At 42.7% G+C, this 27,499-nt stretch overlaps 1 protein-coding gene across 1 annotated transcript in view; it reads right to left on the bottom strand.

Moving 5' to 3' along the window:
* Positions 1-1,022: 1,022 nt before the first annotated feature.
* Positions 1,023-27,499, bottom strand: part of IL15RA (interleukin 15 receptor subunit alpha) — a 51,835-nt gene continuing 25,358 nt past the window's right edge. The window contains exons 2-7 of the mRNA XM_038529571.1: positions 21,336-21,530; positions 16,458-16,613; positions 13,512-13,709; positions 11,467-11,499; positions 4,965-5,040; positions 1,023-1,950 (exon numbers count right to left, since the gene is read on the bottom strand). Coding sequence (XP_038385499.1) covers positions 1,779-1,950; positions 4,965-5,040; positions 11,467-11,499; positions 13,512-13,709; positions 16,458-16,613; positions 21,336-21,530 — 830 coding nt within the window. The 3' untranslated portion in view covers positions 1,023-1,778. The remainder of the gene's footprint in view (positions 1,951-4,964; positions 5,041-11,466; positions 11,500-13,511; positions 13,710-16,457; positions 16,614-21,335; positions 21,531-27,499) is intronic.

Below are 27,499 nucleotides of genomic sequence, written 5' to 3'. Positions count from 1 at the left end.
CTCCGAAATGGGGCCCCAGAGTTCATCATGTTAGTTTTCCAAAGGTGACAGTAAAATGGAACTGCAAATCTATAAAGTAGCCTAATGGCCTTTTTACACTCATTAGAAACCTTTCAGAATTCTGGTTCTACTGAACAGCTACCAGTTTTTTTGGTGCCAAGTTGTGTCTTCTGTCAAATTGGTTTTTGAAATAACAAGGATCAGACTCTTTCAAACTGCTTAAAAGAACAAAATGGATCCAGTTAATGGTAAGCTCTAGAAATGTAGGGTAAACAGCTGAGGAGAGAAGCAAAACATTTAAATACTCAGATAGGTTCAGGAAAATCAAGTACTTAAGGCCAGAGAATACAATGTCTCCGCTCATGTGTGAGCAATGAGTTTCCTCTTGTTGGGAAAGAGAATTATAGGGAATGAAAATGGCACAGCTCTAAAATCGCAACACCAGCCATTGGAAATTCCCACCGTTCCTTCGCTCTTGATGAAACCATCTAAATCGATGACATGAAGAAGTTAGTAAGGAAAGGCCCTTTGGCAGCTGCTGGTGGCATGTGGATGGTTGCTGAGCCCGTGCCCCACTTTCCAGATGCTTGTGATGGCTGCCTGACTGCACCTGGCCATGTGTGAGGCAGTCAATGGCTGGTTTCTGGTTGGGACTGGTCCTCTCCTGCCCCATGACCCTTCCTAAATGTTGCCCAACCTGGCATTAATCAAGCCATGTGACCTTGGGCAAGTCAACTTCTATAGACCTCATATTTCTCATCTATAAAATGAGAGAGTCGGATTAGGCCCCTGAATTTATAAATAAGTGTTATTAAAAAAAGAGAACAAAAAAAATAGAAAAAGAGAACAATGTAGGGAACAAGACAGTGTATGGGCCAGGCCCACTTGGGTCATAACCTGCCACTTTTTGCTTCTCACATGGAAATCTTATTAGAGATTCTCTAAAACTGTGATCTGATCCAGCTTTAGGCAAGTTTCCCCACCCCCCTCCTCCTTTTAGAAAGAAAAGCCAAGCTCAACCATTTGGGATTCTGCATTCCCGTTCTTTCTCCTCTTCTTTATTTGAGGCCCATTACATCTCCTCAGCGATTCTTTCAGTGCATTTTTTTTTTTGTATTGAAAATAGACATTTTGTTTATATAAGACACAATTTCAAAATAACGTTATATAAAATATGTAGCTATAATAGACAAGGAGTATAAATAGAAGTGCATATATATGGAAAATATCACTGAGTTCAGTTTCCTTCTTTCTGAATACTTAAATCAAGTGGATTAATGGAGCATAATACCTCTTTGCTCCCTTTCAGTGCATGCAGAACACCTAACTAGAGGGACAGCGAGTGTTTTGGAACTGCAACGCTGTTGTCATCCTTGTAGACATCTCCTAAGCCAGGAGGAGACTCATAATTATCTTAGAGCCTCATGATTGTCTTATAGCCTCCTCTGTAAACTGCAGGTCAGGATGAGGGGTGGAATAGTCAAGCTGCTAAGCTATCCTGAATAAATGTCACAGTGACATGAAAGGAAGGCCGAGGCCTTCGACCACTCTCAGGAAGGCTTCAACTGCTGGGATTCGGGGGACGCCAGCCCTATACCGGAGGCCAGGCAGGGCCGAGCAGGACAGGTCCCAACCATCCAACATGAGACTGAAGAGCCTATAAATACAGGAGGTGTCTTGAGTGGGCGCCGTCGATAAAATGAAGCCAAGGCATTTGTCTTCCTGACTGGCTCTTTCCTGGCACCCACCACCTTGAGTTGTTTTCAGGTCCTCTCTGGCTATGGCAGGGTTGGCGCCTTCGCTTCAGCCTCTGCTGCCCTCAGGTCCCCCCTGGAGTCTTCTAGGTTGTGCGGGTAGTTTTCTGCAGTGTCTTCTTTGCCATTGGCTCCCCTCGTCATTGGCACCTCTTCCATGCTTTCCATTTCAACCTGGGGTGTCTGCGAAGTTTGCCTGTAAAGCAGATCATTCACAGGTTTTGAAAGGAGGAGAGGGTCTCCCTGAGTGAACAGGTCATTCCCAATGAACACTCAGATGGAGTAAACCTAGCTTACATCCATTCAACCTGGCATTTCAATCTGACTTTGGTGTTTTAACCCCCTCAGCCTCCTAAGATTCCCCAGTGCTACTGCTGGAGCAGCTTACCCCATCTTCTCTAATCCTCTGCTAAGAAGCAGTAGTTCCAAGGGCAGGAACAAAAGGGAGAGAGTACCCAGGAGCCCAGCTAAGCCACATGTGATCATCTTGGCAAAAATGATGTCACCTTCATCAACCTTTTCAGACAGTTCTTGGTACTTGGTACGTGTTTCAAGAAACATATATGAATCGATTCCTGAGTAATGAAGAGTGGGGAGAAGCAGAACATGTTAATTCCACATGTTTCCCCGTCATTGAAGGACTTATGTTTTTAGGGCCTGGGTCAGCAGTGTCTGGGTCAGCAGTTTCCTCCACGGATTATAGCATCTACCTCTTGAGGAGAGGCAAGTCTTTAGGACATTTCAAAGTAACACTTTGAATCCAAAGAAAACAAACCACCAATTCAAAGTGATATCTGCACCCCATGTCCACTGTGGTGTTATCTACACCCACCAAGATATGGAAGCAACTAAGTGTCCATCTACAGATGAATGGATAAAAAGGATGTGGTGTGTCTATACACAATGGAGTATTTCTCCACCAAAATAATGGAGATCTTGTCTTTTGTGACAGCGTGAATGGACTCAGAGGGTATTATGCTAAGTGAAATAAGACAGAGAAAGACAAATACTATACAATTTCACTCATTTGCGGAATATAAAAAACAAAAATAAAACAGACTTGTATATACAGAGAACAAACATGGTTGCTAGAGGGTAGGGGCTGAGGGGCAGGTGAGATAGGGGAAGGGGATTAAGAGGTACAGTCTTCTAGTTGCAAGATAAATAAGTCACAGGGATGTGATGTACGGCACAGGGAATACAGTCAATCATATTGTAGTAACTTCATTTGATTGTCAGATAGTAATTAGACTTATGGGGATCATCTCATAATGCATAAAAATGCTGAATTCATATAATGCACACCTGAAACTAATAGGATATTGTATATCATCCCCACTTCAATTATCCTGTACATAAGCACTTTGAGCTCCTTGGAGTGAGTGCTAAACTGTAAATCAGGGCTCTAGGCCAATGTACTGAAGATAATCTGCTGAAAGCCAATTTGTTGAATGACAAATCTACCTAATAACCCATTTGTAAAAAAAATAAGTATACAGCAAAGAATTGCTTCACAGAATGTACCAAGTAGTAATGCTTTTCAGGCTTACCAATTCTTAAAGATATAATTTATCAATGTTTCTTTTTTAAAGATTTTATTTATTTATTTATGAGAGACACAGAGGGAGAGGCAGAGACATAGGCAGAGGGAGAAGCAGGATCCCTGCAGGGAGCCCAATGTGGGACTTGATCCCAGGGCCCCGGGATCATAACCTGAGCCAAAAGCAGATGCTCGACCACAGAGCCACCCAGGCGCCCCAATTTATCAATATTTCTTTACTATAGTCAGTGAATATTGATATTTTCATCTTACCAGCAAGTTTATTGGCTATATATACCAAATTTACAAATTCTTATTAGATCCTATTTTTAATGTGTTATTCTTAAAAAAGAGTGTGTACATTTTTTAAGCCAATGAGTACAATCATTATAATCTCTTAAGAATGTAACTCCAAATACAACATTTCGTGTAGAAACTTAGTTGTAAACACTTTGAAAATCCTTTTAAAAGTCATTTTTGATTTTGCCAACATTTCAGCATTCAAAACAGCATTCAACTGTTTTGACAGTTTTTTGAGTAATAATACATTAACCTTCATTTCTAAATGATCTCTCAGGTTTATGGCATTTCTTTTGGTTGGGATGGCATTAATAGCTTTCAAAGATTGATGTAAATTTTTATTTAATTTTTAATTTTTATTTAATTTTTAATTTTTATTTTTAAAAGATTTTATTTATTTATTCTGAGAGACACGGAGAGAGAGAGAGAGGCAGAGATACAGGCAGAGGGAGAAGCAGGCTCCTCAACAGGGAGCCTGATGTGGGACTTGATCCCGGGACTCCAGGATCACACCCTGAGCCAAAGGCAGACGCTCAATTGCTGAGCCACTCAGTCATCCCTAATGTGAATTTTTAGATGACTTTTTCATTTTGGCCTCACAGTAGCATTTCACGGAACATTCATTTTGCCAAAGTGAGGCTTAAAGGGTGGTATAACTCGGATACTGATATATTTAGAAAAGAATTCTTTATTACTAGCAACTAAAAGTTTAGTTTCAACAAATCTGATTTCCACTGTTCATTGTATAATGTTGAGGAAGGATCCAGAACAGCCATATCAATATGGAATGCTGGTTACTGGTTTCTAACTGATAGATGTGTGAAATGAAGGTGGATTTGCCATTTGAGGTTTTAATGATAAAAATGCCTCAAGATTAGAATAATAATAAAAACTGAAATTTCAGCAAGCTTTTGTCACAAATGCTGAAATACAGAATTTCAGTTATTAGAAATACAAAAGTCAGGCTGACATGAATAAGCACATAAATAAAGTGTGCCTATATTTCATGAGTGCATTCAAGAAAATATATTCATGCTCATATTGTAGCAATTGCATATCTATCAGATTGGTTACCGGATACATTCTTTGCTTCTGAAAAGGAAAGAAAACTGTTCATTCTTTTCTTTCCTTCTGGTAAACCTTTGTTACCAGTTAGGTCCTGGCTGCTGTGCAACTGACTGGTGTCCTGCGAAGGGCCGCCCAAGGCTGGCTCTCCTTTTGGCCAAGATGGGCCTGTGGGTGAGCATGAGAGCCTGCCTCAATAGCCAGGAAGGTGGGAAGGCCCACAATCATTGTGATGCAGCTCTTTTCTCAGAGGGAAGCAAGAATCTCAGCCAGTAAGAATCTCGGAGTCTCTTGGCGCTACTCACCTCATTTTTTTGTAACATACCAGAAGAAATACCACACACACTACACAGAGCACAGTGACAGGTGTGAAGATCGCCGCTGCAAGAGAACAGAACTAAGCTGTCATGAGGAAAGTCGTGGTAGCATTTCTAAGAACCTGAGAGTTCTTCCCAATTTACATTCCTGCAGAGAGATCCAGATGCCTTCCCAGTGAGCTTACTGTTATTAACATTTCTTGAGGTCCATGCAGTCCGATCTACTCTCCTTTGGGGCAAAAAGTACAGTGTTTCCCCACCAATACCACCAGTTCATTTGACTCATGTCATGATCTCAGGGTGGTGGGATGGACTCCGTGTTGGGCTTCTGGCTCAGTGGGGAGTCAGCTGGAGATCCCCTTCCTCTCCCTCTACCCCCACCTCCTGTGTGCGTGCTCTCTCTGTCTTTCTCTCAAATAAATAAAATCTTAAAAAAAGAGTCGGATGCTTAACCAACTGAGCCACCCATGTGACCCGATCGTTGTTTTTTTATTGACAACTTTTTATGGTGGAGAAAGAGTGGTGAGGAGAAAGAGGAGGCGCTGTAAGAGAGGTGTTACAGATAGGAGGAGAGTCAGGTGATGGCTTAGGAGAAGGGAACCATCCTGTTTGGGCTGAATTGAAAGGAACAGCCTGGAGTGATGGCAGCACTTGCAGGTAGGAGGTCAGCAGTCCTAGGGCATTTGAGATTTATTAGACAGGATAGAAAGAGAGGGATCTCCATGTGGAAGCAAGAGGGCTTAGCCCGAGGGCCCGGTAAACCTATTTTAAGAACACTTGCATTAGGGTGCCAGGGTGGTTCAGTCGGTGAAGCATCTGCCTTCAGCTCAGGTCATGATCTCAGGGTTTTGGGGTCGGATTGAGTCCCGTGTGGGGTTCCCTGCTCATCAAGGAGCCTGCTCCTCCTTCTCCATTGGCCCCTCCCCCTCCACTCATGTTCTGTCTCTTGCTTTCTCTTTTTCTCAAATAAATGAAATCTTAAAAAAAATAAAAACACTTGCATCAGTAATAAGCCCCAGGCAGAGTTGGCCAATTTGCCTTAATATTGTGAAATTGCCCTGCAAAAAACACCCACCTGCCCTACATGAAAGATCTCAGCCCTGAACATCTGGGGTGTGAAGCCAGGGGTCTGACTGGGGACTGTGAGTCACATCTAGATGTTAAGCTTTCTGGACCTATGTCTGTACAACCAGCATACGGCCTTGTGTACAGGATAAATCTCCCACCTTGGCCTTTCAAAATACAACTCTGTTGGAAAACAGAAAGACAAGGATGTGGGGAAACACTCAGATTCTCCACCAGGTAGGAGTAAAATGGTTCAGGTTTTCTCAAGGACAAGTGGCAACATATAACAAAAGCTTTAGAGAAGACCATACCCATTGACTCTCTAGTCCCACTTCTAGGAATTGATTTAAGAAAGTGGGCAAATAGATTCAGGAGTATTCACTAAAGTATTATTTAAAGCAATTTTTTGAGTGTTAACCTCAATCTCTTATTAATAGAAAATTAACTAAATAAACTGTAGTCCACCCATGCGTGGGAATATCATTCAACTTGTGAAAATTATGAAATGAATCTATTAACATGGAAGGATGTCCCTGTCCCCAATATCTTAAGTGGAAAAAAACTGTCTGGGGTAAAAATGAACCAAAAAATAGTGTCTCATAAGCCATGTGTGTGCCTATATCCATAGGACAGCCTTGAAGAATAGATACCAAAGTCTTAAGTAATGGGGGGGGGGGGCGGGGATTGTGGATAATCTTTATTTTCTTTTATAAAAACTTCACTTTTCCCCTGATATTTCTGAAATGGTGCTGTCATCAGAAGAAACAATGAAGTTGTGAAAGCAAATCTACTTGTGCTTCAGTAAATATAAATAAGAATAGAAAAGTCCCACAGGAAATAACAGGAAGCATAGCAAATTAGTGGAAAATGTTTTGAGTTTTCAGACTTAACATTAATCATCATTATGATTGAATACCAGAAATACTTTCTAAGCAGAGATGGTGTACGCTGGGGTAAACTATTTCTTCACATTGACTAATCAGCTAGGCATGCATTTACTGTCCATGGAGGGATTTATTGGAAAAGGCCAGTTGATGTCAACTGTAGTTCTACTTTCACAATGCCTCTTCCTGCTTCTTCCGTATGATAAGCCTGTTGACTCCCAACTCCAGGGAGAGGAGGGCTTTTGATCCAGTGATGTGACCGAGCACTTAGAATCCAGTGTCAAACTCATGCCCTTGACCTCTTCCTCAGTTATCTCCAGGCAAATTGAGTAAAGAAATAGAAACCAAAATCACTAATATGATAGGTAAACATATCAGTTGCCTTTTGTGTTTCCTACAAGATGCATGGGTTGGAGAAAAAGCAAGAGAGTGAGGTTTGGCGAGCCGGAGGAGAACAGAGGAGGACTAGAGTCTGGGGGAGGAGGGAGAAAAAGTGGATTATTGCTCAGGAGGCTGAGAAAGGCCAGTAGCTCCACACCTTGACTTAAACCCCACAAAACATGTTGGGGCTAAAGTGAAGAAGGTGGCCAAGGCAGCCAGTGGCCACTTTTCAGTGTGGATGATGAAAAGGTCCTCTGAGAACATGGGAGGTCACCATTCCTTAGCAGTACTTGCAAACTAGGTCATCCAGGGAGTGCTGTTTCTGAGTGCCGATGTCCCTGCAACTGATGAAGGAAGTTTTAAAGTAAGAATATCCATCCATTGTTCCTGGGCAGTGTTTCTTTTCTGTCTCTTACTGTACTAAGCACGTAGTAGGTGTTGGGTTTAGAGTAGGCACTCAATAAATACTTAATTGGTTGAATTAAACCAGTTACAGTCCATAAATTGAGGTACTTGTGATGTGCCATTTACTTCTCAACAAGAAATCTGCATTTTGTTGCAACTTAGGACCAATCTGGTGTAGAGTTAGAACTCAATTTATATTGAATAAATGGATGAATGATATAATATAGAGCTAGCTCCTATTAAAGGCTGAGTATAGCAGCAGCAGCATATTTATTTCAGATATGAAAGATGAGATGCATAACACAGTTTGAAAAATTAACTCTTCCCTCCTAGTGTATTAAATAAACATGGGAGTGCAAACACTGTCATAGATGACATTCTGGCCTTTTCAGTTATAATCAGGAAGTTCTTGAGAATAGCCTAATCAAAGATCAGATATTGGATATTGGAATAATTGAAATTATTGATTAAAAGGGCTTCCCAGGGGCACCTCATGGCTCAGTCGGTTAAGCATCTGACTCTTGGTTTCAGCTCAGGTCGTGATCTCAGGCTTGTGAGACTGAGCCCTGTATGGGGCTCTGTGCTCAGAGGGGAGTCTGCTTGAGATTCTCTCCCTCTCTCTCTTCACCTCCCCCCAGCTTGTGCTCTCTCTCTCTCAAATAAATAAATAATATCTTTTAAAAAAGGCTGCCAAATGAGCCTGTAGATATTTAAGACAATGAAATGATGAACCATACTTCCTAAAGTCCTCAAGTTCATATATCATTTGCTCACCCATTTACTATTTATTGAGCATCTACCATTTACCATTTTCTGTTGAACTAAAAAGAAAAAAAACACTTTAAAAAGCTGTGATAGTCATTTATGTTACTTATTTTAAAAATTATGATATTGGTAATTATCAATGGGCTGATGAAAATATTAAGTTAATCAGCATTTCCTGAACGACTACTATGGTGAAGCATTTATATTTGCTTACAAACATAGTCAACTGGTTGCTTATTCACACAGAAATGACAACATCTACCAATGCCCAAGGAGCCAGCAGGTGTCTCTGCCATTTGTACCTGACAGGGGCATCCTCTTGGGTCTCAGGTGGCTTGGATTATGTACTACATACCTGGCAGGCATCATCAATAAGTGTTTTTAGAAAATTAGCATGATTTTAATGTCAGTTTACACCTTCTTAGCTGATAGAACTTAAATAACATTGAATGAAATAGAACTTATTTTTATTTCTATGCTGACAATTACTTGATCTGTCTTGTTAGTGCTAACATGTTTATTTTGAAGCCGGAAATATTTAAAGCTTTTGCTTTTGTTTTTTTAATCTCTGTATTTCCACAATTTCTTGCACAGAGCTATCTTTGCCTATTGCAGGTGTTAGTGCTTATTACATTATACTTCAGAATGTGGGAGAAAGTTTCTGATATTTCAATCTAATGAAAGTCATGAACTGGAAAAAATATAAGATGATATCCCATAATAAAGTAGTTGTTTGAAAATCTACATGGGAAACATACCCCCCAAGGGCACCTGGGTGGCTCAGTGGTGGGCGTCTGCCTTTGGCTCAGGCCATGATCCCAGAGTCCTAGGATCGAATCCTGCATTGGGCTCCCTGAGGGGACCCTGCTTCTCCCCCTGTCTGTGTCTCTGCCTCTCGCTCTCTGTGTCTCTCATGAATAGGTAAATAAAGTCTTTAAAAAACCCGAAAAGATGCCCCCCCCCCAAATTTTATGTGTAGGATTTATCCTACAGATATACTTGCATATAGCAAAGGTTAGAAGGTTTTCCAATTAATTACTGTTTGTAACATAGCCAAGGAATGTAAACAGTCACATGTCCAAATAGGGGGTTGGCTACATAAATTGTGACAAATCCATTTGCTAGGATATTTCATAGCTGTTTTAAAGAAGGAAGTGGTTTTTTATATATTGATATGGAGGATTCCTGAGATCTACCACTAGGTGAAAATCAGCAAGGTGTAAAATAGAATAAAATACTGATCTAGCATCAGGTTTCCTCCGTGAAGCTATTTATAGGTTGACTCTGAAAGGCTGTAGATATACATAAATCTGGTAGCAGGAGTTGCATTCTTCCTGCAAGGGGATTTTCAATGTGAGATGGGGCTTTTTGCTCTATATCTTTTTGTAATTTGTCATTTTTAAACCCTGTACAAATATTACCAATTCAAAAAAAATGAATAAAAAAGCTTTTTAGAAAGGTTAATGTAGCATGTGACATAAAGAGAAAAGTTAGTTTGGCTACTTTACTTACTGGTTGCCTCTAAAGTGATAAACATATTTTTGTTTCAGCATCCTTGTCATGAAATCCCATCGTTTTTCCATGAAAATATTCTCCAGGGGGGCTTTTTAAAATGTCTTGCCTTTGCATATACATTTTAATCATTTTAAAAACTACTCTGATCAACTGACTGCTGAAATGACCGAAGCCACTTGAATGGCCTTTTTTTTTTTTTTTAAAGAGAGAGCGTGAGCAGGGAAGGGGGTGCCATGCCATGCGGAGGGAGAGGGAGAGACTCTCCAGCAGGCTCCAGGTTCAGTACAGAGCCTAACTTGGGGCTGGATCCCATTACCCTGAGATCATGACCTGAGCTGAAAGAGTCAGATGCTTAACTGATTGAGCCACCCAGGTACCCCTCACTTGTTTTGCTATTTTTTTTTTCTCTAGATGACACTGTTTTTAAAAAAGATTTTTTGAATTAATTAATTAATTGATTTATTTATTTTAAAGAGACAGAGGAAGAGTGAGTGGGAGCAGAGGGAGGAGCAGAGGGCGAGGGAGAGAAGCAGATTCCCCACTGAGTGCAGGCCGAACGTGGGTGATGCGAGGTGATGCAGGGTGATGCGGGATGATGCGGGGCTCAATTTCATGACCCTGAGATCACAACCTGAGCTGACATCAACAGTTGGATGCCTAACCGACAGCAATCCAGGTGCTCCTAGATGATACTTGGTGCAGATAAAATATAGCCACAAAAATATGAGTTATTCTCCAGTAGGAAAACTAATACATAGAAAATTGAAATAACTTTTGTCTGTACAAAATTATAGTGGTTTTTTTTTTTTTTTTTGGCTTAATGAAAACTTGTCAGACAAAAGTCTGATTCTTTCTTAGGATTGCATTTCTCTGCCTTCTGTCTCTTTTCTTCCACTTTCCTCCCCATCCTTCCTCTTTTTCTGTAAATCGTGCAATCGCTTTTCCACTCTCCTCTTCACACTCACTGGGTCATTCACTTTCTCTCCTAGCCTTAAAGTTATGTGTGTCTTCCATAAAACAGAAACCTTTTATACTGAGAAATTTGAGCAGTCCTCATGTAAGATGCATCATGCTAACACCCTGTGAAAGATGAATGCGGTTTATGGCAGAATAACAACATCATTGTAATAATAACAGCAGTACGCACGTGTGGGTTTCTGGTAAGTCCTGGATGCAAGGCTAGCCCTACTTAGGGGAAGGAGGCTCTTTTGTGATGCGTCAGCTCTCTGGTTCCCACATCAGTAGCCTAACAGTAAGGAGCTACCAATATTGAGATAAATAGTTCTGTTAGAATCCATAAGTAGGGTGATCCTATAACTTATTATCTAAGCTGAATCACTTTTGAGAGTGAAAGGGGGATGCTGCTAGGGGCCGTACTGGGGCAGCACAGCATAAGCCAGAACTATCCCATGCCCTGAGACAGAAGTCTTACGGGCATAAACACTGTTAGGACAAGACAAAAAGAAAAGACTTACCAGTCACAGCTCCGGAATTGTATGAATATGTACCTGCAGAGAAGAGATTGCAGCTCAGTTATTCCTGGAGTCCTAAGGGCACTTATTTCTCATTAAGCAGGAGGAGTTTTGGACAGTTTGGGTCCCATCTTAAAGCTTTGAGAGATTCATGGCTGGCAAAACCAACCTCCCTTTAGCAAAGAATAAGGATAGTTTATTTAGATGCTAGGCCATGCTTAAGAATCAAATATGCCCTGTTTGCATAGCTAAGGAAACCATCAACAAAACAAAAAGGCAACCTACTAAAGGGGAGGAGAGATTTGCAAGTGACATCTCTGATAAGGGGTTAATATCCAAAATGTATAAAGAACCTTTACAACTCCGCACAAACACACACATACAAACACAAGCACACACATGCGAATAATCCAATTAAAAATGGGCAGAGGACCTGAATAGACATTTCTCCAAAGAAGACATACTGATGGCCAACAGACACATAAAAGGATTCTCAACATCCCTTATCATCAGGGAAGTGCAAATGTAAAACCACAATGAGATATTACCTTACACCTGTGAGAATGGCTAGAATCAAAAAAAAACAAGAAATAACAAGTGTTAGGGGGGATGTGTAGTAAAGGGAACCCTCATGCACTGCTGGTGGGAAGCAAACTGGTGCAGCCACTCTGGAAAACAGTATGGAGGTTCCTCAAAAAGTTAAAAATGGAAATATCTCTATGATCCAGTAATTCTACTGCTGGGCATTTACCCAAAGAAAACAAAAACACTAATTGGAAAAGAATATATGCACATCTGTGTTTATTGCAGCATTATTTGCAGTAGGCAAGATATGGAAGCAGCCCAAGTGTCCATCAATAAACGAATGGATAAAGAAGATGTGGTGTGTGTGTGTGTGTGTGTGTGTGTGTGTATACACACACACACTATATATATACACACACATATATATTTATATATTTATTATATATTTATATATAATAATATATTTATTATATATTTAATATATATTAAATATGTATTATATACTATTATATATAATATATATACACAATATTATAGTGTGTGTGTATATATATATATAGTGTGTATATATATACACACTATATATACACACACTATATATATACACACACTATAATATTGTGTATATATTATATATAATTGTATGTAATACATTTAATATTTATATATATTTATATATAATATATGTTTATATATTATATATATTTATATATTATATATACACAATGTATATTGTACATATATTGCATATATATATAGTGTGTATATATACATATACACAATATTAGCCATAAAAAAGAATGAAACCTTTCCATTTGAGATAACAATGGATGGATATAGAAAATGAGTGAAATAAGTCAAACAGAGAAAGACAAACACCATATGATTTCACTTAGATGTAGTATTTAAGAAACAGAACAAATGAACAAACAGACAAAAGCAGAAACAGACCCATGAATCCAGAGAACAAACTGATGGCTGCCAGAGGGGATGAGTGTGAGGGATGGGCAAAATAGGGGAAGGGGAGTGGGAGGTCCAGGTTTCCGGTGATGGAGTAAATAAGTTATGGGGATCAAAGACACAGCGTGGGAAATACAGTCAGTGGTGTTGTGGTCGAGAAAAACACCCCACAGAGAATCAGATATGCCTTGACGGAAGATATAGATTTACCCAGAGCTTTTCCATCCCACAGAGTGTGAATCCAGACTGCAGAAGGCTTCCACTGTCCTCCCATATCAGGAGGAGGCAGATATTATTCAGACTGGCAAAGCCTCTGCCATGCAGGTCAATACGGTGAGCCTTGTCACATCCAGGAGATGGACTTTCTTTTCCATCTGGACTGAACCAGGGCAGAGCACAGAGGTTAGAGAGCAGAGCAGGAGACTGAGGGTTACTGAGTTGTCTGGACTTTGGATCGGATGGTATGATGCTATGCAGTCAGCTCCCTTGAGGTCTCCACCTGCACCTCAGAAGCAGCACAAGGGCGGCTGACCTCTCCTAAAGTATGCGAAGCCAGTGCTAACCTGGCGTCTCCTGGGAGGCAGAGGGAGTGTGTTCCAAGGCCTTTGCTGTTGTCTGAGATGGGGCTTGGGAGGAGGGTTCATTACTGATCAGCCCTGTGGTTCCTGTAGCAGGAGGCTTTGACGGCATCGGCCTGGAGCCTGGCACAATAGTTGGCTTTGTGGCCACTTTGGTGTCTGACTTGGAAGTGAAAGTTGGCTCTGCAGGAAAGTGCAAGATATGGAAAGCAAATATTTAGAATAGTGTCTCTGCTAAGCTCCAGAAGAGAGTGGACTTAACACTTGCTCTGGTGAGTCCACGCTGGGCCAGCCCTCCCCCTCAGCACATTCCTCTATGGCTCTTTGGGAAAATCCCTTAACTATTCATCCATCTGGAATGGCCATGGGACTTTTGAGAATGCTAGGGGATCTACAGCTATTATGGTGCCTGTAAGTTGAAGATCCCATGGATTTGAGCAGACCTGGGCTGGTTTACTAGAGAAGGCACACAAGATGCTGTGAGAGTGTGCTCTCAAAAACTGAGCATAACTATATTTGCCCAAGACATCTGGGTTGTGATTTTAGTTTATTTTTTCCATGTATGCATGCCACTTTGGAAATAAGGGGAAGCCTGAGATTCAGGCTGACTGGATCGAAGAGAGGGTCCTGGTTTTGCTCTGATCTAGAGGAGGGTAGCCTGCCTTGTGTCCAGGTCCTCACCCTCCCTGGCAGATGGCTGCCCCCAAACTGGGAAGCATGGTGAAACAACTTCACTATTCTCTTTCCATGAAGGATGGGTCTTCCATTGTGATTGGTACCGTACCTAGGAAGCCTGGAACAAAGGAGTAAGCAAAGTGCCTCTGTGACCCCAGCACCTTTGGCTGTCTGGCTGTGCTGTGTGGGGCTGCTCGCCTGTGCTCTCCCAGCCGGCTAGGCTGGGAGACGTCCTCCTGCCCCTTAATCCCCTAGGTCACACGTTCCTCACGCCCCCTGGGCTGCCAGCACTCCGGGGACTGCACAGATAGAGCTCCCCCAGAACATCCCCACCCAAGTGCACATGGCCATGTCACCCCGCGTCAGAGATTACACTCCCACGTCTGAGATTTTGGCCGCACAGTTTCATCTCACCAGGTGTTTGATGCACAAACGCAAGGCTGGGAGGGACCGTTTGATTATTCTCATCCGTTGGTGAACCAGATGCACCTTGGGTTGGTTAAAGGGGTTTGGGAATTTCCCAAACTGAAATGCAGCCAGCACTCAGCCATATCTTCCTGTTTGTAGTCAACTAACTACCTCACTAACTAGGATGAAACCTCATTCTGGCCTCTGCATCCCCCCTTCAGCATTTGTTCTCAGCTTTGGCTTCCTAAGAATCACCATCCTAATTCCCAGCCCTAATTCCCAGACTGCTCCCCCAATGGCTAGAGTTCCGGGGCAATCCCAGTACACAGCCACAGTTAGGAAGCTGTGCTCCAGGGAAGGTGTGCCTCAGCAGTGCGGCCAACAACGGCAGGATGACTGTGCCTGGGCAGGAAGGAGCAGTCAGGGGCAGGGGAAAGCCACATTGGATAAAGGGACACAAAAAAATCAGGCTTTAAGTGTAAAGTAAGGCTCTCCTAGGATGTAGGGCACATTGTGCCAAGATATTAGCATCTAAGATTTCAAATTTCCTTCACAATTTCAATTTACTTTCAATTTACTTAACATCAGGACAGTGCTAAGGAAATTGGGATAGAAGATCAGCTAAGACCTTGGAATTGTGCAATGCTTCCGTACCAGAGCGATCATCGTTGGGATCGTTGGGGAACAATTCTGCACAGGTCCCTCGTGTGTCTGCACCCCATGTCAGCAGAGGCACTGACAAGTCCCTCTCTTGGGAATGTCTTTTCAAAGATGTTCATGTAGCTTTGGAAGGTGGAGACAGTGCCTCCCTCTGGAGCAAAAAGGCAGACATGGTCAGCTGGTTGTAAGAGACTCCAGTTTCTTGGTGTGCCTCAGTGACTCTTGATTTCAGCTCAGATCATGAGCTCAGGGTTCTGGGATTGAGCCCATCATCAGGCTCTGCACTCAGCATGGAGTCTGCTTGAGACTCTCTCTCTCTCTCTACCCCACCCAAATTCAAACTCATACTCTCTCTCTCTGTCTCTCTAAAATCAATTAATCTTAAAAAGAAAAAGACTCCAGTTTCTTGAACTCAGGCTTCTTCTGTTAGGAAGCAGCCTTCTGCACGTACAGGCATCTTGGAGGCCAACCCCCATTCATTGCCCCTATGTGACATGGAGATGAAGGAATTGACACAAATATGCCAATGCTCCTGCTGCCTGCTGGGCCATGTACATAAGAAAATCCTTGGCCTCTGAAGTAGGAATGTAATGTTTTCTACTGGCACCCATGAGGTTTTGGCGGGCTAATGTGCAAGGCATGCAAAACGGTGGATCCTCCCCAATTTTGATTTGGAAGTGCGTCTACAGCTAAGTCTGATCTGGCATATTAAGATTAGATTTGGGGGGCACCTGAGTGGCTCACCCAGTTACGCATCTGCCTTCGGCTCAGGTCATGATCCCAGAGTCCTGGGATCGAGCCCCGTATTGGGCCCCCTGCTTAGCACAGAGTCTGCTTCTCCCTCTCTCCCTCTGCCTCCCCACCATTCATGCTTGCTGTCTCTTTCTCAAATAAAGCAATAAAGAAATAAATAAAATCTTTTTTTAAATAAATCTTTTTAAAAAGTAGATTTTGAATCATTATTAGTTATGTGCCAATGAAACCTAGATATCAAGCAACTTTGACTTAAAAGAGAAAATTAAGCTAATCTAAAATTTAATTTTAACTTTAATAAGAAGTGTGTTTGGTCGTTTAAATTGGCAGTGGAACTCCAGCTGTGGTCCGAGAATTTCTGAATTCTGAGGGATTCATAGAGACCAGAGTCATAGCAGGGAATGGAAGTCCTTAAAAAGTTTTCAGCATCCCTACCTTTTCCAGAAAGGGAGGTGCTCTCTGGCTCTGGGGTCACCCCTGCCGGCACGTCTGAGGAGGATGGCCTTAGGTGAGTCAGGGAGGGGTCTCCTGGAGAGAGGATAACCACATGGCATTTATGAGCCTGAGGGTGGAAGCTGGAGTGCTTCATGACTGCACATAAATAAAAAATAAATATATAAATTTAAAATGGAGATATCTGGCTTCCTGGGCTAAGTCAGAAGCACCAGAAAGAAACAACCAACAATGTTTCCCAATCTTCAATTCCCATGCAAATACAAACAGACTGCAAACTATTTTTCTTGCCTTTCAGAAAGACTGGACATGTATCAAATGTCTTTTTATTTTTGGTTAGAATGATACCACTGAGATCAACTCAGTTTTATAATACCGTCTTTTGCATGGGAAAGTAAATACTACTCAGTAGATTCAGTTGTTTTATAAGAAAGAAAAATAAAGCACATTCCCAAGCACAGGAGGTTAGGAAAAGTAATGGAGGGAGTTGTTAGGTGTAGAAGGTGAGGAATCCTTGGGCTACATGAAACCTAAAAATCCTCCAGTCTTTAGGTTCTAAAAGTCTACGATTCCAGGTCTATCCCCCGTTTTTCCTCTACCCCCCCCCCCACCTCCCCACTAACCAGTTCAGAGCCTGCAACTCATCTCCATCTTGGATCCATTCACCCAAAGGAATTGGCACTTTGAAGAAATAGTCACTTTGTCTGTGCTGGAAAGCCCTTATGTTTGCCCCTGGATGAACCCTCTGTGTCTTTGCCACAGTGTTATTGCTCATACCTGTCTTCACCCAGGTAGTTCATCACTTCAATGGCATTTGATGCCATGTGCCACTATGTTCCCCAGCTGAGCGATTCCTTTGCAACAAATAGAAGGCTTCCTCTTTGCCCTACCTCTGACGTCTGCATGACGTCATGCAGCGGGGAGGGGACAGGTGCACAAATCCAATGAGTAAGTCTGGCTCTTCAAGGAATCTTACAGCAGAGTGGGTTTGCTCTAGAACCACCCCTTTTGTCCACTCCCCTGGAGAGGAATTGAGAATTTCCACGTATACAAGAAAGTATCTAGCTTACAGTTGGACATGTACCAAATATGCAGTAAACCATGAGTTAACGGTTATTTTTCTAGAGTAAGTGGCTTAGTATTCCTGGAAATAGCACTTTGGACTTCCACTCCAAGATTGTTGGCTTCTGACATAGTTATCCAGTTGTGGACGGTTAAAGAGAAAAAAATAGATTCTGACAACCATCCCTCATGTGGGCTCAGGAGTGCTGGCTGGACACAGGACATGAGGGACCAGGCTAAGGTAGTCTCTGCTCCTTGGGTAGCCCCCATTCTCCTGGGTGGGTAGCAACAGAGAACAGTAATAATTTCCCTACAGGCTGTCTTCCAGGGAGAGATTGGGGAAGCTTTCTGGGCAGCAAGGCTGCTGTGAGCACACACCCTTTGTAGTTGAAATCTTGCTACCGTAAGCGTAAATCATTGATATTAATAGTACAGGCATACCTCAGAGATACTAGGAGTTCAGTTGCAGACCACCACAATAAAGTAAATGTGGCAATAAAGCAAGTCAAGTGAATATTTTTGTTTGTTTGTTTCTCGGTGCATAGAAAAGTTCTGTTTGCACTATACTGTAGTCCATGAAATGGGCAATGGCATTATGTCTTAAAAAAATCAGTATGCATACCTTAATTAAAAATACTGCTAAAAATTGCTAATCGGTAGGTCATAATCTTTGCTGGTGGTGGGGGTGGGGGTCTTGCTTCCATGGTGATGGCTGCTGACTGATCAGGGTGGTGGTTGTTGAAGGTGGGGTGGCTATAGCAGTCCCAAAAAATAAGACACCGGTGAAGTTTGCCATGGCGACGGACTCTTCCTTTCATGAACAACTTCTCTGTAGCAGGTGGTGCTGTTTGATAGCAGCATTCTACCCACGGAACAACTTCTTACAGAATTGGGGTCAGTCCTCTCAAACCCTGCCACCGCTTTATCGACTGAGTTTATGTAATATCCTATATCCTTCCTTGTCATCTTCACCAGAAGTAGATTCCATCTCAAGAAACCATTTTCTTTGCTCATCCATAAGAAGCAACTCCTCATCTGTTCGAGTTTGATCATGACATTGTATCAATTCCGTACTATCTTTAGGCACCACTTTTAATCTGGTTTCCACCTCATCTCTTTCCGCCCTATCTCTTTCCACCTCATCTGCAGTGACTTCCTCCACTGAAGTCTTGAGCCCCTCAAAGTCATCCATGAGTGATGGAATCAACTTCTCCAAAACTCTGTGAATGTGTATATTTGGGCCTCTTCCCATATTATGAATGCTCTTTTTTCTTTTTTTTAAGATTTTATTTATTTATTTGAGAGAGAGACAGAGATACCGACAGAGAGAGCATGAGCTGGGAAGAGAGGGAGAAGCAGGGTTCCTGCTGAGTGGGGAGCCCAACTCAGGGCTCCATCCCAGGACCCTAGGATCCTGACCTGATCCGAAGGCAGCCCCTTAACCGACTGAACTACCCGGGTTCCCCAATCATGAATGTTCTTTTTTTTTTTTTTTTTTTTTTTTTTTTTTTTTTTTTTTTTAATAAATTTTTATTTATTTATGATAGTCACAGAGAGAGAGAGAGAGAGAGGCAGAGACACAGGCAGAGGGAGAAGCAGGCTCCATGCACCAGGAGCCCGACGTGGGATTCGATCCCGGGTCTCCAGGATCGCGCCCTGGGCCAAAGGCAGGCGCCAAACCGCTGCGCCACCCAGGGATCCCCCAATCATGAATGTTCTTAATGGCATCTAGGATGATGAATCCTCTCCAGAAGGGTTTTAATTTACTTTGCTCAGATCCATCAGAGGAATCACTATTTATGGCAGCTATAGCCAAATGGAATGTATTTCTTAAATAATAAGGCTTGAAAGTTGAAATGACTCCTTGATCCGGGGACCGCAGAATGGATATATTTTTTAGCAGGCATGAAAACAATATTAATTTCACTGTTCATCTTGACCAGAGTTCTTGGCTAACCAGGTGCTTTGTCAATGAGCAATCATATTTTGAAAGGACATTTCCTGAGCAGTAGGTCTCAACAGTGGGCTTAAAATATTCAGCCAACCATGCTGTAAGCAGATATGCTGTCATCCAGGCTTTGTTGTTCCATTTATAGAGCACAGGCACAGTAGATTTAGCATAAATCTTAAGGTTCCTGGGAGTTTTGGAATGGTCAGTGAGCATTGGCTTCAACCTAAAGTTCCAGCTGCCTTAGCTCCTAAAAGTCAGCCTGTCTTCGAAGCTTCAAAGCTTTGAAGCTATGCACTGACTTCCCCTCTCTGGCTATGAAAGTCCTAGATGGCCTCCTCTTCCCCTCTAAGGCTGTTTGTCTATGTTGAGAACCTGTTGTTTAGTGTGGCCACGTTCATTAACCACCTTAGCTAGATCTTCTGGACGCCTGGCTGCTTCCCTTTGCACTCTCCTATTATGGAGACGGCGTCTTTCCTTGAAGCTCAGAAAGCAACCTCTGCTGGCTTCAAGCATTTCTTCTGCAGCATCCTCACCTCTCTCAGCCTTCAGGGAATTGAAGAGAATCAGGGTGGGGCTTTGGCTCAGGGGTGAGTCTTTGGCTTACGGGAATGTTATGGCTGGTTTGCTCTTCTATTCAGACCCTTAAAACTTTCTCCTTATCAGCAATAAGTCTCTTTTGCTTACTTACCACTTGTGTGTTCTCTGGAGTAGCTCCTTTAGTTTTCTCCAAGGATGTTTCTTTTACATTCACAACTTGGCACACGAGGGCCTATTTTTTTTGGTCTATCTTGACTTGATGTGCTTTTTTTCACTAACCTAATCATTCCTAGTTTTGATTTAAAGAGAAAGACATGTTTCTTTCTTTCACATGAACATTTAGAAGCCATCATAGGGCAATTAATTAGCCTAATTCCAGTATTGTTCTGTCTCAAATGATAGGGAGGTCTGAGGAGAGAGAGAGAGGTGGGAATGGCCAGTCCATGGAGGAGTCAGGATACATATACAACATCAATTAAGTTAACCATCTTATGTGGGTGTGGTTTGCGGTGCTCCAAAAGAATGACAATAGTAACATCAAAGATCACTGATCCCAGGTTACCATAACAGATATGAGAAAGTTTGAAATGCTATGAGAATTACTAAAATGTGGGATCCCTGGGTGGCGCAGCGGTTTGGCGCCTGCCTTTGGCCCAGGGCACGATCCTGGAGACCCGGGATCGAATCCCACGTTGGGCTCCTGGTGCATGGAGCCTGCTTCTCCCTCTACCTGTGTCTCTGCCTCTCTCTCTCTCTGTGTGACTATCAAAAAAAAAAAAAAAAAAAAAAGACAATTACTAAAATGTGACACAGAGATACAAAGTGAGCAAATTGTGACACAGAGATACAAAGTGAGCAAATACTGCTGGAAAAATGGTGTCAATAGACCTTTTTGAGGCAGGATTTTCACAAACCTTTAATTTGTAAAAAACACAGTTATCTGTAAAGTGCACTAAAGCAAAACGCAACAAGATGAGGTATGGCTGGAGTCAATATTGACTAGGTTTCACTTAACATTTTTGACCCACAATGTTGATGTTGGGTTCATTTTCTAGATGAGGAACAAAGACTTCCAAGATGGTAGTCCTGAGCCCTCACTCAAAGAACCCCGTATTATGTGACCCTAAAGCCTATGTATTTCCAACTCTCAGGGGTGTTGTTTAGAGGCCCATTGGTTTATTTAGCCTCAGACGTCAACACAGATGCCTTGTCCCCCAGAGATGGGCTCACTCAGCTTCCCACACTATAGTTCCACTCTCTGAACAGCTTTGGTATGGGGGATGGAGAGACTTGCAAGGATGACTACTTACTGATGCACTTGAGACTGGGGATTGTCCAGTGGGCAGTGTTGGTGGTCTTGTTGAGCACACACTCAGTCAGGCTGGATGTCCCGGCTTTCCGCTTGAAGCCAGAGTTACAAGTGTACCGTTCCTTGGAGCTCACGCTGTAACTCTTGACCTGGATATCTGCGTGTTTGACAGATGTGGGAGGAGGGCATGTGATGCCTGCAAGGGTGTAGATAAGAGAGGAGAAGTGAACACATTTCAGGTTGTTCAGAGGTGTTCTCCAGGGCAACTTGGGCAGCACTCAGCACCTCTGTAGCCAGCGTCTGGCTTTCCTAGGGGCCCTTTAGGATACACCCCACATTCTAAACATGTGAAACATTCAGTAAGGGCTCTTATCATTTAGAAGTCTTCCAGGGAGCCTTGTCTTTAGTGCTTGCCTTCCAGCATGGCTAGGGCTTGGGGAGTCACCCATGGAAGCCCCATTCCCTCCCCTTCACTTCCTATCAGTGTCTCACTGTATCTCTTTGGCCCCATCCAGCTGGGCCTCTGCACTCTATTGCCTGAAAGCAGCAATAGCCTTTGGATTGGTCTCCCTGCCTGTTCTCCCTGAAAGCCTTAAATCCATTTCTGTAATATAGCCAGTCATCTTCAGAAATGCACGTTGGATGACTTCACTCTTTCCTGGTTGCCTGCTGCTCTTAGAATAAAAGCTAAAATCCTCAGGAGGTCTTCAAGGGTCTGCTGGACCTGCCTCCCACACCACCTCCCTAGCTACTCTTCCCCTTGGCTGCACTGACCTTCTGTCCCCCCATGGCACTGTTCTCCCCCAGCTCATCTCCTGCCATCCTTCCTAACTTGAACATGACTTTCTCAGGAAAGCTGCCCCCATTTCTCCTCCCCATCCAATCAGCCAGGTCCCATAGTTCTGTGTTCTCTCCTTATACAGCCAGCCACATTCATGGTTGTAGTGAAGACAACAAGACGGTGTAATAGCTGTATATCTCATCATTTGCACTTTGAGCAGCAGAGAGTGGGAGCCACATCTGTCTTGCCCAGCACCATATTCTCTGAGCCTAGTACAACATCTGGCAAGAGACAGTGTTCAAGAAATAGTTGTTCAGAGAATGATGCTTATTATGCACCTGCCCTTTACCCCAGCAATGTCACTTCTAAGAATTTATCTTACAGATATACTAGTATACTTATGAAGTGAGCAGGTACAAAGCTATTGATCGTAATAGCCAGTATCTACAAATGACCTTGTATGTGGTCAGCAGGAGACTAATTTTAGTAAATTACAATACAGCTACCCCACAAAGAAGTACTACTCAGCTGTTTACAACAGATGGACTGAAGTGGAAAGGTCTCCAAGACACACTGTTGGTTAGGAAGGAGAGGAACAGAACTCTGTGCGTTACGTGCCACCATCAGTGCAAAAGGAAGAAATGGTACCTATACACAACTTTTTGTCTGGACATAAAACCTCTGAAAGTATTTGAGGGACTATTAACCCTGGAGACGAAGCAGCTGAGAAACGCACAGGGAGAGACAGAGATTTTTTTCCTGAATGCCTTTTTATACTTTGTTTGTTTGTTTGTTTGTTTTGTTTTGTTTTTTGCCTTTTCATACTTTTTGAATTTTTAGTCCTGCAAATGTTTTACCTGCTAAAAATGCTTTTGAAAGTTTTTGCAATGCCCTGTGTCTTTAGCTGCTCTCTACATGGATGTTTATTATTCCCTTTTCCTTTTCATCTATTAATATATGCCAGGGTGAAAATTAAAATTAACAAGCAGTGCCACTCAGATATTCTGACCAATCAGGACAGCTGCTGGCAGTAATTGGGACAGGGGTGGGGTAGGAGTGGGGGTGGTTACCACTGGCCACACTGATGACAGGCCTAGCAGAATATTAGTTGTGCCCTATACTCATTCACTGTTTTAAGTATATGAAATATATCATAATAGAAAGGTAGGTAGGGGAGGGGAGATTTTAAAGTACCCCGCTGCAGGAACTCAGAAATCTTGGTTGAGCCTAGGGCAAGAGAGGGATAAATGATGCCAAGTGTGGGTGTTTCATTTTTGTGGCATTTCTACAGATAGGTGCTCAGTAGATCCTCAGGATAAGCCCTACAACCAGTCTGATGGCTTGTGGGCATGACACCTAGGGAAGTTCTCTGTCCTCATGTCTGGGTTTTGGAATGTACCAGGAACAGACAGCTCTAGTCTGAAAGTCTGACAAGTTAGCTAGCTGAGTCTGAAAGGACGGTAAACAGCCCAATTCCCAAGTGGATGAGGTGAGCTCAGTCACCTACCCAGATTAGACTTTGGTGCTAGGTCCGAGGGGGACAGATTCTGGAAGATGCAACTGTCTTCTGCAGCTCTGCATATTATAGTGAGGATTCTGGCTTCTGGAACAAGAATCCCCATCCATCCTGGAAAAATGTAATGTCTCTGATCTTAACCTGGATGTTCTAAGAAGGCTTGGTTTCCTTCTGCATCCTTCAAATAAGCCCCTCTTGTTTGATTTACCCAAATAGTATCTGTGTCTGCTTTCCAGCAATCTGAGCCTTCTTTTGGTTGGGCAGGATCTGGAGTCAGCTTTGACTAGCCATGGGCCCCCAAATGGCACTTTCTCCTTCCTTCCTACCTACTTCCTGTAGGTTGGCTTGTTTCTGCCTAGAAACCCTAGCTTTTGGGACTAGGGCCCTGACCCCTCTGCCCAGGTCTTGCTCATCTTTTCCTCCAGAGAGCAATCCCTGGATTGCTACACTACCTAGTTGCTGGCTTAGGTTTGGATGTCCAAGAACAACTGCCAGAATCACCAGGACACTTATCGCCTGGATCCCTTATGCCACTTCCCACTGGCCAGGTGGGCCTCTGTAGGTATTAGAATAGGAGGATTCCACCTCCAAATTCAGAATGTGGTCAGAACAACCTTCTCTAAGTACCTGGCAGCCTGCAGATAGACCAGCCCGTTGGTGGGTCAGCTGTCAGATTCTCCTCCACTACTTCACAAAGGCCTCCCATGTGGGCTCTCCTGGCTGGGGTTCCAGCATGTCTCATGCCTGAGTCCACCTGGGCTATGACAGCCCCATGGGTCAGGAAAGCCCAGGCCTTACTTTGGTCTTCCTAGTCTCAAGAAAGGAAATGGATTATTTGACTTTCGTTCTTAATCTAACCACTGACTTTCTTTTAAAATCCCATCAACATCTAATCTTAGATTTTTGTATAATATACATCTGTGCTGTTTATCACCAATATCAGACTATCAGCATGATGATCTCAATGTTCTCTCTTCCTTCACATGGCTGCTAGAACGGATGCAAACATTCCCCTTTCCTTTTGAGTAAGGTCATAAGATAGTCTTCACTTTAACTTACTAGTCCTCTATTATTTCCTTACTATTTCTATAAATAAAGTTAATAGAAGAGAGAAGAAATCTATCTGCTTAGATTGACTTCCTTTACCATCTCCTCTCTCTCTCTCTCCCCCCCCCCCCCCATCTTGTCTTTGGGATATATCCTGTTTGCCCGTATCCCTGCCAAGATATTTTTATTCACCAGGTAGCCCTCAAGTTCCATTTTAATTTCAAATAATGTTCTGGATCTACTGATCTTCCCTCTCTCAACTTTTTTCAGTCTGTGTTGTTTTCTGCATTTTTCCCAGATTCGGGATTTTTGTCCGCAAAAACCATTCTGCATCTTCTAAGTGTTGATATATTCTCCTCCACTTAGAATGGTGGTTTTCAACTTTCAGCATTTCTGACACACTTTGAAATAAAACATTTGTGACCTGTCCCTCAAGATGACTTTAAAAAGCCAAGGCAGTGGTGACCATATCAGCAAGAGTTATAAAGACTCACAGCTACAGTAGGAGGGCATCAGTGCTAACATGTGACTCATCCAGTTGTCCTTTGGAGCTGGTGGCTGTGTGTGTGGGACAGTTTATTGAGTATATGAGAACTCAGAGTTCTTACAGAGTTCAATAAATATGTAATCTTCTTTGTGGTAGCTTGACTTATTCCCCTTACCTTAGATTCATAGCAGATAGTGCCCCTCTCAGCTCAACACCCCTATTGCCAAACATTGTTGTCCTTGTCATATTCACTTTAGCAGCAGTGAATGTGACACATCAAGAAGGGAAGAGGTCACAGGAAGCAAGTTATATGCACGGTTGAGAACCACTGTTTTAGAAGGAAAAGCAAGCTGGGACAGACACTGAGTAAACAGTGACGGTCTTATGGTCCCTATAGATTCTCTTCTGAAGCCCATCTCTGCTGTTAAATCTGAGGGCCAAGATCTAGAATCACTGTCAACGCTTCTTTTCTCCTTGATAGTCTATAGGAACCAGTTGTCATCAATGAGAAAGACAGATGCAGTCCAGGTTTCTCACCATTGGAGGAAGAAGTTGTAACTATGGAACAAGGGAAAGGATGACTGGAATGTACCCATGATGTTAGAAGAGAATTGGGGTCGGAGATGTTGTATGTAATCATTGTGTGTGTTCACCTGCATGTGTACATATGTCTGTACATGGCAGTGTGTATGTGCAGGTGTGTTTGTGTGTGCATGATTTAGCACTGTCCTTTTATGATGCCTAGAAGCACTGACATATTAACAGTGAGCATACTTGGTGCCCAGATCTTGGTCTCCACTAGAAGAAACAATGGCTACTTGGAGAAAAGGCTGATACTTGATCTCAATAAAAGATCAACATGCTGTTTTACTTATCTTAAAAATATTTTATTTATTGAGAGAGAGAGAGAGAGAGAGAGAGAGCACATGGGGAGGGGCACAAAGAGATGGAGAGAGAGAATTTAAGCAGGCCTCATGCCGAGTATGGAGACCAACATGGGGCTCAATCTCATGGCCCTGAGGTCATGACCTGATCTGAAATCAAAAGTCAGAAGATTAACCAACTAAGCCACCCAGGCACCCCACATTTTGATCTTTTAAAAGATCAAAAGATAAGCCTGGAATATTGTTGTACCAGAAAGTAAAGAAATACTCAAGGAAAGATGGCAACAATGTCAAAAATATATTGTTCAAATGCTGAACTGGCTCTCACTAGCCACATCCAGGACCTTTTGAGTATTAAAGGAACAAAATAAAACAAAACTCCCTAAGTCTGTGCTAATATAAATAAATAAATAAATAAATAAATAAATAAATAACAGGGGAAAAGAGAGAGAGAGCCCTCCTTACAGTATAAAACGAACTAATTTAGAAAGAATAATGGAGTAATAAACGAACTAGGGGTGGTGGAAAGGGAGGAGGGCAGGGGTGGGGGTTACTGGGTGGTGGGCACTGAGGGGGGCACCTGACGGGGTGAGCACTGGGTGTTATTCTGTATGTTGGCAAATTGAACACCAATAAAAAATAAATTTATTATTAAAAAAAAGAAGAATGGAGTAAGAGAAGAAACAATGGATGCTAGGATGAGCAGATTGCAGTTTGATCAGGGACAGGATATTCATATAGGTGGTGGATTGCACTGGGTCAGTTCAGCTAAGCTGGACACACATTCCCTGAATCCCCTTTCCTGATGGTGCCCAGTTAACCTGTGACACAGTCACCAATCTTGTGCTGCCTGACACAATTCACTGAGAAGGAGATAACATCACACCTGTGGTATTTCTCTCCCGGATCCATAATCTGAATCTGATCATGAGGAAACACTAGATGAACATAAAATGAGGGACATTCTGAAAAATAGCCTGTATTTGAGGTCAAGAAAGATAAGGGGAGCACCTGAGTGGCTCAGTTGGTTGTGTTCAACTCTTTTTTTTTTTTAAAGATTTTATTTATTTATGCGGGGGGGGATAGAGAGAGATTGAGCAAGTGGGGAGAGGAGCAGAGGGGGAGGGACAAGCAGCCTCCTCCTGAACACAGAGCCTGACGCGGGGCTTGATCTCAGGACGCTGAGGTCATGACCTGAGGTGCTCACCTCTCACCAAGGTGAGACACCTAGGTGCCCCAAGTGTCTGATTCTTGGTTTTGTCTTGAGTCATAATCTCAGGGTTGTGGGATTGAGCCCCAAATGGGGCTCCACGCTGGGTGTGGAATCTGCTTGGAATCTCTCTCACTTTCTGCCCTTCCCCTCCCCCACTGTGGGCATGCCAGCTCATGTGTGCCCTCCCTCTCTCTCTGTCTCTCTCAAAGAAAGAAAGAAGAAAGAAAAAAGGGAAAG

The sequence above is a fragment of the Canis lupus genome, chromosome 2 (genome assembly GCF_011100685.1).
Source record: "Canis lupus familiaris isolate Mischka breed German Shepherd chromosome 2, alternate assembly UU_Cfam_GSD_1.0, whole genome shotgun sequence".
Classification (NCBI taxonomy): Eukaryota; Metazoa; Chordata; class Mammalia; order Carnivora; family Canidae; genus Canis; species Canis lupus.
This window is presented reverse-complemented; position numbering and strand designations above follow the sequence as displayed.